The 12356-nt window shown below is 34.1% G+C and overlaps 1 protein-coding gene across 1 annotated transcript; it reads left to right on the top strand.

The window, feature by feature from the left end:
• Positions 1-856: 856 nt before the first annotated feature.
• Positions 857-2940, top strand: LOC147390611 (Pentatricopeptide repeat (PPR) superfamily protein). Its single transcript, XM_086417302.1, has one exon. It carries the CDS (start codon positions 1277-1279, stop codon positions 2468-2470), a length of 1194 nt encoding a protein of 397 aa, XP_086273428.1. The 5' UTR covers positions 857-1276; the 3' UTR covers positions 2471-2940.
• Positions 2941-12356: the final 9416 nt, after the last annotated feature.

The following is a 12356-nucleotide window of genomic DNA, read 5'->3' as shown; positions in this document are numbered from 1 at the left end:
AGAGGTTTTTAATTGTGGTGTGTGCAATAAGGAAACACAAAAGGGTAAAAATATAATTTACTTCTTTTTTATTTACAAAAATCTCTAAAGTGGATTTTTAGTTGTGATGCGTGCAATAAGCAAATTGGGAAGATTGAGTGGAAAAATATGTCGATTGATCAAGAAATTGATAATCTTCATCGATTCCGTAGCATGTGTTTGCATTTTTTGAAGGAGTGTGATCATTATCTCTTTGAAAATCCTTGTTGTAGATGAAAACACAAATTAGATTGTGAAAAACAATTAAAAAATAGAAAGGTTGTGGGAATAATAGAATGATTTAGATTTTATAAAATAATTGAACTTACAAATTATCGTTTAAGTAAAAAGTGAAAAAATTTTACCTTTTATGTTTTGAATCGTGATAATCTAACTGCCCCACGTGGCAAACTCAATCTACTACTTTGATGTGACAAGTTTAACAACTGTAGATCTGCGCTCCTCAAGATATAGAGTCGTAATAATCTAACTGCCTAATGTGGCATACTCAATCAACTATTTGACGTGAAGTATGAGGAACGTAAATCTGTGCTCCTCAAAATACATGTTTCCCTCGATATACACTTTTTTACGGGGAACTGCACTAATGTATCTTGAGGAGCGCAAATCTAGGACTCCTAAACTTGTCATGTCAGGATAGTCGATTGAGTTTACCACGTGGGTAGTCAGATTATTACGGTTTTTTTTTTTTTTTTTATAACTGTGACTGCTTGTAAAATTTTTGACGTTTTTTTTTTTTTTTTTTCACGATAAACACGACAAATGTGATAGGTTTTGAAGCTTTAAAATTTAAAGTTATATGATATTTTATTAAGTAGCGAGGGTGGCGGGTGCGTTAGATCTAGCGAGTGAGGCTTGATTTTGAAACGCTACTTTAACTCTGACGGATAAAGAGTCTGTTGGATCACGTTTTAGCGATTTCGCTCTTTATAATAATAAAGAGAGACTGACAACTAACGAGTCTCTTACAGTTGCTCTAATGAGCCATTTTGGTGTGTGCAAATAGACCGACCCACCCTCAAAGCCAATCTAGCTGCCTAAAGACCAAATTTTCGCAGCGACCAACGGACTCTCTCTCTCTCTCCTATAGGGACAAAGCGACTTCTTTCTTTCTCTGTCTTTCGGATTCCTGGGTTAGAATAAATTTAGTAGAAGTTGATGGTGTGTTCTTAGCTCTTTGAACATTAAGTGTTCGACGAAATGCCGGAACATTTGTGAAAGAATTCTCTCTATTTTGATGCAGAAAATGATCCCACGCTTTTCTGCCTATAGAAATAGAATACCCCAATCAATCATTTATTCAGTATTTGTTGATCAAAGAATCATCACAAGATCACATCAAACCCTTCCATCTTCTGATCCATTGGAACGGTTGAATCACAAGGACTGGTTAGCACCCAATGAAGTCTTCAAAATCTTCAAATCCCTTAGAGATTCTGATTCTGTGATCGAAGTCTTAGAAAGAATCTCCAAACGTAAGGACTATAAGCCCAGTGAGACCCTTTACACTCTAGTAATCCAAAAGCTCTCTCAAGCAAAGAAATTTGATTCCATTCAAGATATCTTGAGAAGAATCAAAATTGAGAAGAATTGTAGGCTCTCTGATGAATTCTTCTATGTTGTGATCAAAATTTATGGCAATGTCGCTGGCCATATCGATCGTGCAATTGAGACCCTTTTCGACATGCCGGAGTATGATTGTTGGCCAACGATACGGACCTTCAACTATGTACTAAACTTGCTTGTTTCGACGAAACAATTCGATATTGTTCACGAGGTGTACTTGGGTGCACCTCAATTGGGTGTCGAAATCGATACTTGTTGCCTTAACATTCTTATTAAAGGTTTATGTGAATGTGACAAATTGGACGCGGCCTTTGCAATGCTCGATGAGTTCCCCAAACAAGGTTGCAAGCCAAATGTGAGGACGTACTCTACGCTAATGCATCATCTGTGTGAGCATGGAAGGGTGGATGAAGCGTTTGTGCTTTGTGAGAGAATGGAAAGAGAGGGTTGTGATCCGGATACAATTATGTTTAATACGCTCATTTCGGGGCTTTGTAAACAAAGGAGAGTTGTTGAGGGGATGGAACTTTTGGATAGAATGAAGCTTAAGGGATGCCACCCGAATTCAGGATCTTATCAAGCGGTTTTGTATGGTTTACTTGATTCAAAGATGTTTGTTAAGGCTAAGTGTTTTATGGATCAAATGATTTCGGAGGGAGTGTTTCCGAGTTTTCTTTCTTATAAGTTGGTAATTCAGGGGCTTTGTAATGATAATTTATTAGAAGATTTGGATTTGGTTCTAAAGCATATGGTTCAACAAGGATTCGTGCCAAAGATGGGGATGTGGAAGAGGATTCTTGAGGGCATGTTTATGGGAAAGAACAATGATAGTTTGGTTTCTTACTACCAAATCATTCGTAGCTAGGCGATGTGTTTCGGGTTGTTCTACCAAATTGTGTCAATTGTTTTGTTCGCGAAAACTGAACACCATTCGTTTTGGGTACTTCAAAACATTTGCCTGGACAGAAGCCTATTTGTAGAACACATGAACAACTACAAGGTGAGGTTCAATCTTGGATTGAGCAGCATTTCAACTGTATTCAAACACAATTCAACATTGTTCCATTGGATGCTTTTGTACATGAATTACCACCTAGCATTGATGAAGAAAGCGTCTTTGATAATTACCATTGAGTATTGTTGTAGTAAAGCATATAGATACAGACCCTTTCAAGTATATATTGTCGTCCCATTGACTGCCCTGAGGTTCACAGTTGATGTGAGAATGTCTACAGTGATGCTACGATTCTCCTTTATGCGAATGCTATCTAGTCATGAGCCAGTCTTTCTTAGGCTCCTTTTAACTATGATTAGTGGTTTTGATTTGTTTCTTTTTGGATTTTTATCAATGTTCCCTGTCACAGTTGTAGTTTGATTTAATCAGAGTTGTTGATGGAATCATTATCTTCTATATGGATTCAGATGTCAGAGCTCTTACTCCATTCCCGTTTTTAGGTTCTTTAATTGGGATTGTTTCGCTTCTTCAGTGATGGAGCGAGACATATAACAAGATCTTTTGTTTTCCTTCAATGTTGATAAGTTCAGATTCATCTACCACTACTGGAGCATTTTCTAAATATACAATTGAAGCCTTTTTTTTATTTATCAATAACAAAATTTATTGATAAAGTAGTTGAGAAGACCAATTAGAATTTACAAATCACAAGTACAGAATCACGAGAAGGGAATAGAACAGATCCAATCCCATCTCGCCACTAAATCATCAATAAAAAAACTCCTCTAAATTCGTTAAACATGTTGCACCAAAAGAAAATATACAGTTGAAGCCTTTTTGAGCAGATATTGGTGTTTGTGTTTTTCTTCTTTTCATCATGAAAATTTCTAAAATTATAAGGGGGCATTGGGTTGGATATTTGGCCAGTACCGGTTGGGACTTAAATGAAAAATAAATTGAAGTAAACTTGTCCAAAACATGGGAGCTCCACATTACTTAAAAGGAGAAACTGAAAGTATTATGTTATGATGCATTGTAATAAGGTGCATAGTAATTTATCAAATCATCTATTGTGAAAATCATGATAATGATAAGATCAACATAGAATTAGGATTATATCTGATTAGACTAAATTACCATAATAAGAGTTTGACTAAAATTTAGCATTGTCCTTATTTTTTTTATAGAACTCCATTAGGGTTGAAAATATGGATAATCAGACGTATGTGATTATCTGCAAGGCATATACCTTTGCCATGTTCATAAGCTTTATATTGGGTTTGATATTGCTTCTTTTAGTCCTCCAAATGATGAAGAACAATCACACTTCTATAATAAGTGTGGAGGGATACAATCGTCTCTCGTTCAAATTGTCCATTCGCACCATCAATATGCATCCTGAGGTAGACACGTGGTATCATTTGAAGATGACTCTATCTTATTAAGGAAGAATTCCAATTTAAGAGAATTTTTCCCTTTTCTTATGTAATTATTAATTTGGATAAAAGACAATATAGTCAATTGTAACTTAATCAGGGTTAGAACTCTTTTTAGGAATTTTCTATTTAAAGGCCTTGAGGTCATTGTAAAAAGAGAGAGAAAAAGACGGAGGAGGAAAAAGAGGAGGAAGAAACAGAGGAGAGGTGAGGAAGTCATGTTACTGTGAGATATATAGTAAAATGGCTCTTCGAACCTGTGGACGTAGATACACTTATCGAATCACGTAAAAAATCATTGTCTACTCTATTTTTTTATGTTCTTTTTATTATTTTGATGAAATCGTGATTAAAGTTGATTTATCACAAAATCAACATTTACAATAAGTACGAAGCTAATAATGTGGTTTTCAATATTTTTGGTGATTGAGTGTTTAAGCACTCGGAACCTATATCCACCTTATGTTTCACCTAATCATCATCTTTCTGTTGTTGTTGCTGCTATAATTATTTTAGTATTGTTGTGTCTGTAATTTGGGTAATTGGGGTCAATATAGGCATTTTCTTGTATCGATCCCCACGACTGTGCTATTATTTTCGTTGTTTGTATTGTTCTTATTAGTTTTGTTTGTTGGATCATTAATTCCTCATAGGCCACTTAGGAGGAAGCACTCTCACTTACTTGCTGTGTGTGATGTGTGGGACCTGAGAATAGTATTTGGACAAGATCATGATCTATGGGCTGGGCAAGGCCCAGGTATGGGTCCGGTCCCCTGGAATTGTTAATGTAATGTAATGATATTAGTAGAAAAGAAGAACAAAGTAAACCCAATAAAATTAAAAGTTCTGAGTACCCTTACAAGTTTGTGGGGGTGCCTACGAAGCCAGCAATTGTGGTAGAGCAAATGTTGCAGTATTCAATTTAATTACCAAAATGGTAATTTGCCATTTTTGTTAAAATTTTTTTATCAAAATGATTAAATTTAAATGAACAATAATTATTGTATCTAAAATATCATTTTAGCTTTGTTTTATAAAATATTTTAAGTAATAGATAAAAATATCATTATCTTCCATTGAGATATTTTTCTTTTGATAGTCAAAATTTTCAATGTTGCTGAAATAAAGTAAATTAATCTTGAAACAAACATCATTGTACTATCATTTCCATGATGTTTCTGTTTGTTTACTTTAACATGTGATATGTATATTGTTCTATAAAATAAAACTACAAGAGTATATTTTTGGTATGAAAATTATAAAAGCTATTGTTCATATTAAAATTTATCATTTTTGTCAAATAACTTATTTATCAAAATGATAAATTACCATTTTGGCATAAATTGAATAGTGCACCTTTTTGATAATTTTTTGTGCATATGTTGTTAAATTACCATTTTTTTAAAAAAAAATTTTCTATTTTGACTTACGTTTACAAAGTCCTTTCCTTCCGAATTAGAGCCCTTAGCTCTGAGAGTGAGGCTAGTGTGACTACCAAAAGAAGATTTAACTAAGGGTCATAGGGCCTAACATCCCCCTAGAGGCTTGTCTAGAGTTTACGGCGTATATCAGATTTAGAAAGAAAGAAAAATGAAAAATAAAATAGGTTTGATAAGGCAACGAAAAAAGATGGGCATGTCTGAAATTTTAAATTAAAATACAACAATTAAAATTAACTTTTTTCAGATTAATTGATTGATTGATTTATTATAAATTCTTTAAATTTTGAGATCCACTTTGCCATGGCATCCAATCTCTCTCTTGTTTTATGCGGCCCACCTGCTTCAAAATTTGGGTAGAAATAGAATACTCATCTTTATATAATGTGTGGCTTTTTTGACACATTAGGTAAGAGGGTCCATATTAGGGAGTAAGGAAGGTGTTAGGCACCTTACTTCCTCCATCATTGGTGGTAACATCGGATTCGGTTCTTTTGAAAATAAAATAAAATAAAAGTCAAAAAGTATGATTTGTACCCTCAAGGGGTTTTGATGTTGGTTTAAACCATAGAGGACACCTTTATTGAAAAAGATGCCCTTCAATGGTTTGAACTTTTTATGGTGTGTGCGTAGGTGTAGAAAAAAGGGGAGAAGTAGAAGAGAAAGAGTTGGAGAGGAGAAGAGAGAAATAGAATTCTCTTTTATCCAAGACTTACCTTGTTCTTTTTGACTTCATTTGACTTTTCTTGATCTTCCAAGAGATTCTTCCTTGATTTGATTTTAGTTTACTTGAGAGTGAGTAGAGGATTCAGAGTAAAGATTTGATTAGTGAGTAATGAGTCGAGAGTAAAAGATTGAGAGTGAGAGAATATTTTTTTTTTTAATTTTTCATTAAGTGAGAATTGTGTTGAGGATGGGGGGATTTTATGAAATTTTGGGAGTGTTTTTTTAGGGGTAAGATGAGGTGAAATAATGGGAAAAAGTATAATGGTTAGGGGTTTGAGAAAGATGTGTATGTAAATTGAAGGAGATTGAAGGGTATTTAAGAAATAAGGGTTAAATATGTTATTTGTGATTCAAATGAATTAGGTCTTTCAACTCATTTGGATTGAGTGTTAGGTGAAGGGGAATGAGTGGTGTTTAGTTAAGAGAATGAAAGTATAAGAGGGTGATTGATTGATTGAGTATTTTGTGAGGTGAAGAAGAGTGATGTTTGGTTTAAGAGAATGGGGGTATAAGAGGGTGATTGATTGGGTTTTGGAAAGATGAGGGAGATGATGACATGTGTCAAGATGTTAGATGGGTTGATTGGAGAGAATGAATATTTGATTTGAGAAGAAAAATGTACGTTTGTAGGGAATGATGAGGGTATGTTAGGAAAATGTATGGGTTGGAGATATGGGGTAGATGAAATTTTTAGAGAAAAGATGATAATGGAGATGATGGTAGTTAGATAAGAGATGTGAGTTAAGGTGGTGACATGTGTCCCACCTTGATGATCATGTTGATTGGTTGTGAGGTTGAATTGGGCTTGGATAATGGATTGGGTATGTATGGTGTTGGGTTGAGTAATGATTGGGCTTAGGCTGTAGGTTGAGTTTGGGTAGAATGATTAGGTTTGGGTAGTAATAGGTATAGTGTTGGGTTGGGTCCATTGGGCTTAGATGGTAGGTTGGATTTGGGTAAAATGATTAGGTAGTGAGTTGAGTTGATTTGGATTAAAGTTGGGATGGATTGAGAAGTATAGAGGAGTGATGGGGTAGATTTTTAGTCCATGGGCCACATGAGAAAGGCCTTGGGCCATTTATTAAAAAAAAAAAAAAAAAAGAGTTTTTGAAGGTTTAGGCTTCGAAGTTCATTTCGATTTTTGGGGCATTTTTCATCCAGGGCTTGGTCAAATTTGGGTATCTACAAATAAGATTAGTACAACTGAGACATATTATCTTTTTAAATTGATGTCATGTTTTCCTTGACTTCAGTCATCTCAAATGGATTAATGAAAAATAATCTCAATGTCCTCATCATCATCATTTTCATCATCACCATCATAATTATGATATCGATGAATAATTTTTTTAAAAGTACAGTTTTTAAGTCTTTTCCATTAATCTATCTGAGAAGATTGATGTAAAGGGGTATTTATGAAATTGAGATCTTAGGTGAATTTCAAATATTTGCCTTAGGTAGAGGTGTCACATGAAAAGAGTGGGATTTCTTCAAATTTTGAAGTAGACTGAATGCCACAAAATTATTTCCTTACCTTTTCTTCCTTATACTCCAATTTGGGAGTCAATGGGTCAGTTCTAATTTAGATTTTAAGATAACTAGATTCGGCCATCATATCTTTTTAGGTCTAGTTCTTTCTAGTTTTGATTCTAAATAAGTGGAACCGAAATCCTCAAGAACCATGTGTTACCTGTGCGTCAATTCTGATTCTCAAGAATTGAATGAGACAGAAACATTTTGAATTATTGTAAAGCATTTTCCCTTTAAAAAATATTAACATATTGTCTAATGTAAGTATCAACTTAATTACAATTTGTTCTAATATAGAAATGAGTCGATTTTTTAAATTAGAAAATCATACTTTTTGCAAGTAATAAACTTCAAGGAGAGATGACCCATTTTAAACTCCAAGACATAATTTAAAATTTTATTGAACTTTTATGTAACATATATTAATTTTAAAATGTAGAAAAACCTTAGATCATCCACGGCATTAAAAGAAATGGAAAATAAATTGATTTCAGATTTGGTCCCATCTTAGACTCGACTCTAATTGATTATAAAAAAGGGAACTAGAACTACGAGTTTCAATTTCAATTTTGATTCTTGTTAAATGGATACTCATTGACACTCCTTAAAATATAAGTTATAGGACAATAAGAGAACTGCTTTTGACATCCCAAAGTTACTTATCGCACCCCAATTAAAATAATGAAAATAAGTAAATAGTTGAGAATAAGTAAAAGTTGGGATGCCAATAGTAACTCTTTTTTTTTTCCTTCAATATTGCTATTTTTTTAATTTAGGATTTCATTTGAGCCTAAATATTTTGTAAACAACTAGTGAAATTGTTTGAAAGAGTGTTAAAATGTTTTGTAATGTTGAGATTATAATTTAAGCTAAACCTTTGTAATGTTTGAAGGACGTGTTTTAATCTTTAAGTGGTGTGATAAAAATAATTAAAGAGTTAGGGGTGTAATAAGTAATAAGGGAAAAAGATATGAATGACTAAATACGTGAAACTCTTTATTAGACCCATTTGATTTTTATCTCCCTTTATCCTTGGGAATCAATACTTTCAAGAATCAAAGACACCCAAGAAAGATCAACACCACCCCCAACTTCAATGCATAATTTTTTGGATGAGTTGAATTTTTGGAAAAAATAAGAAGCAGCAGCCCAAACAGTGAAATACATGATAAAGGTCATTTCTAGAGGGAGAATGAAGAGAGAAAAAAATGAATATGATTGATTAAAAAAAAGGAAAAGAGGAGAAAAGAACACAAAGCGAACACCGTGGATGCATAAAGAAGACAAAGCTAACACCGTGGATGCATAAAGAGCCCAAACCCTAACGCCATTGATGACAAGGGTATTGTCATCTTTTTGAACACACAGGGTCTACTAAAATTCACCAAATCATGAGAGGGTAAAACTCGTTACCCTTTAGATTAAGTTATAATGTCGTCGTAAGTCAGGTGATGTGGTAAAAGCCTCGAGATACACATTGATATCGAACAGTTAAAAGGGTCGTTCGTGTGCTTCTCTCCCATGTATGGTACGACTATGGGAGAGCTGAACTAAAAAAAAAAAAAAAAAACTTATTTTAGGAGCATGTGAACTACGTACGTGAAAGCTGAAAATTTTGACGGGTGAAGGCTTATGAATTTTAAAAATTGAATTTTGACTTTTCAAGACTGTTGAAATTTTTGAAGTTCCCCAGATTCAATGATTTAGAGTTATTGAATTTCTCCCATACTCCATTAATTTGACGATTTTGGCCTGTCAATATATATATTTGATGTGTTGGTTTATCAAATTTTATGAAATCCGACGGCCTTAGGGCGTCGAAGTTGGGTTTTTTTTTCACATTGTGGCGTTTACCCATATCTTTGCTCTCTCATCCATGACCTTGATTTTCACCTTAAAACCACTTTTCAATAGTTATTTACTTTGGACAAGTAGAATAACAAGGATTTTGAGAAGAATAATGCTGAAGTGACATCAAGTTGGAACCTCATGTAGCACTTCTTGACGTGAAAGTGGATAGGAACCATAGATGCTTTCATTGAGATACGAGTGAAAAAGTATTTATGGTTTCTATCCACTTTCACGTCAAGAAGTGTGATATGAGATTCCAACTTGAGGTCACTCCAGCAGATGAGGTTCAATACGCTTCTTTGAGTCATTCTAAACTGACTTCCTTGGACACGTGGTAGTGGTAGAGAATCATAGATCTTTTTTCATCGAGATACAAAAAAAAAACTATGGTTGTCAACCACTGACACGTCAACAAGGTTGAGTGCAGTGTCAAGGAAATCAGTCAGCATTTTCTTCCTTAAATATATCTATGATACAATGTTTATTTTATGAGTGATGCTAAATGCACACTATCTTTGGCCAACACCCCTTTCTCTTTCCTGCCCATAGTGAAAAAGCACACTTTTTGATTTGATCACCTTGTGAAATTTAAAAACATGATCTGATGCAATGAATTTGTAGATGATAAAATTATATGAACTTTAAAAATAAAAATTAGAAAATTAGTTATTTTTTACCGTTGAATTTTATTTTTAAATTTGAGTGTTTGGTGGCCATCCATTTCAACACCTTGAATCAAGATCAAAAAATAATATTTTTTTAATTTCTTTGTTTTGAATATGAAAATTTTCATGAAATCTAAAAAATTATGTTGTTGAATTTTCAATGTGATAATCAATGTGAGTACAATGACTCTTTTTAAGATTTGAAATCTAAAAAGATAAGAGGAATGTTAAATGAACGATGTTTTTGGCTAACGGCTTGGATGCCCAATGACGTGTTGGCTCACAGCCCAACAAATATTTGACATGTGGTGCAATATCATTAGCACGTATTTACCTTTTTTAGCTTTCAAATTCTAAAAAAATCGTTGGACCCACATTGATTATTACATTGACAAAACAAACAGTCCAACAACTATTTGACATGTGGTGCAATAACATTAGCTCGTATTTACCCTTTTTTAGTTTTCAAATTCTAAAAAAGTCGTTGGACCCACATTGATTATCACATTGTCAAAACAAACAGACTTTGCTTCACTCTTATAAAAAACGGATCCCTTAAGAAACATATCGGCAACCATCCACAACTCGGCGAAAGTCAATTCCACCATGACGCGTCCCTACTAAAGAAACTTTTTTGGCTGTGACTGTATGATAGAAATGTTTGATGTCATCCTCTCCAATATTCAAAAATTTTCTCTACTACTTAAATAGATTGATTGATCATCTGTTGGTTGACTTATTTATAAAAAATTAGGTGATAGACATTAGTTTGATTCATGATTTTTAAACTTGTTTTGATGTCTCGTCTTGCCCATGAACAAGATTGAATCGTCTCAGACGAGTTTTCTAATACGTTTGAATTGTCTTGCTCAACAATGAGACAAATGAATCATGATTTTAAATCTCACCCGATATATTTGACTTGTTTATCCATCTCATTGGTGGACGATGCCGAGAGGTATCGGACTAGATTTAAAATCATGATTTGATAATAAAAAAAATAACAAAATAAATAAATAAGAAATCATTCAAAACAGAAATATCCAATCATTATTAAGTTATATAACAGGGCTAATTATTTTTCCTAAGCCCATCTAAAGAATGGAGTAAGTGTTAGCGGTCTCAGAAGAAGTATTGGAGGAGTCAGTGAATCTCGTGATAATACGACCCCACCCCACCCCATAGATACAAGTCCCATCACAGAACCGTAGATCATTTGCCTCGGGATACAAAAGAAAAGATTTATGATTACGCATATCCTTTGGAAAATGAAAGGAGTCGGCGGAGGAAGATATCAAACCTTTTATGTTAAGTGGTACAGTAAAATTTACGTCAGGATTGTGAGAATCACTACAAGATGGCGAGACCATGACGGTATGACGAAGCTTCGTAACCTATAGACCAACGGTTCAACATGAGACCAAGACGGTATGACGAAGCTTCATAATCCGTCCCTAAGTCTGGGTACTCTATTTATTTTGGAGATGTCTTCATAATCTCCAACTTCTCTTACAGATCCTTTTTATTAACTATTCCAACAACAACAACAACAACAACATCTGCAGCTAGGATTGATGGCTGACGTTGAGGCAGATGAGATACAAATATCTGTCACAGCTTCTTCTAAATATGAAGTGGATGATCCAACACTACTCCAAAAGACAGCATTCGCAATTGGGTTTTCGACATCTAATGTCGCTAGCCGTGGTATCTTTAAACATCCAGGTGGTGGTGGTGGTGGTAGTGAAAATTATATGGAAAATCGAACGTACGAGATTCTATGCATGACCTACACCTTTGCAATGTTCATAAGTTTGATATTGGGTCTCATGCTGCTTCTACTACCCCAATTGACGAAGAAGAATCACACTTTTATAGCAAGCAAGAACCTGATGATGATTATGTGGGTTGCAGTATCAATGGTGATGAGCACTTATGCACTTGGCACCTATATCCACCTTATGTTTCCTTGATCATCATCATCTGTCTCTTCTGTTTCTATACGTACGATGCGTGATTTTTTTTATATATCATAGTAATTGTTGTTTGGGTCTCCCCCAAATGCTCAATTAATGTTTGGTGATTTCTGTTATGTAAGCTAGGAGCCTAGAAGTGTAGTTGTGATGTTCTGTTACACAACAACACTTAA

Source organism: Akebia trifoliata, chromosome 11 (genome assembly GCF_017979445.1).
Source record: "Akebia trifoliata isolate Shusen 1 chromosome 11, ASM1797944v1, whole genome shotgun sequence".
NCBI classification, from domain to species: domain Eukaryota; kingdom Viridiplantae; phylum Streptophyta; class Magnoliopsida; order Ranunculales; family Lardizabalaceae; genus Akebia; species Akebia trifoliata.
Note: the sequence above shows the minus strand (reverse complement) of the source record. Positions and strands in the feature narration are given on the sequence as shown.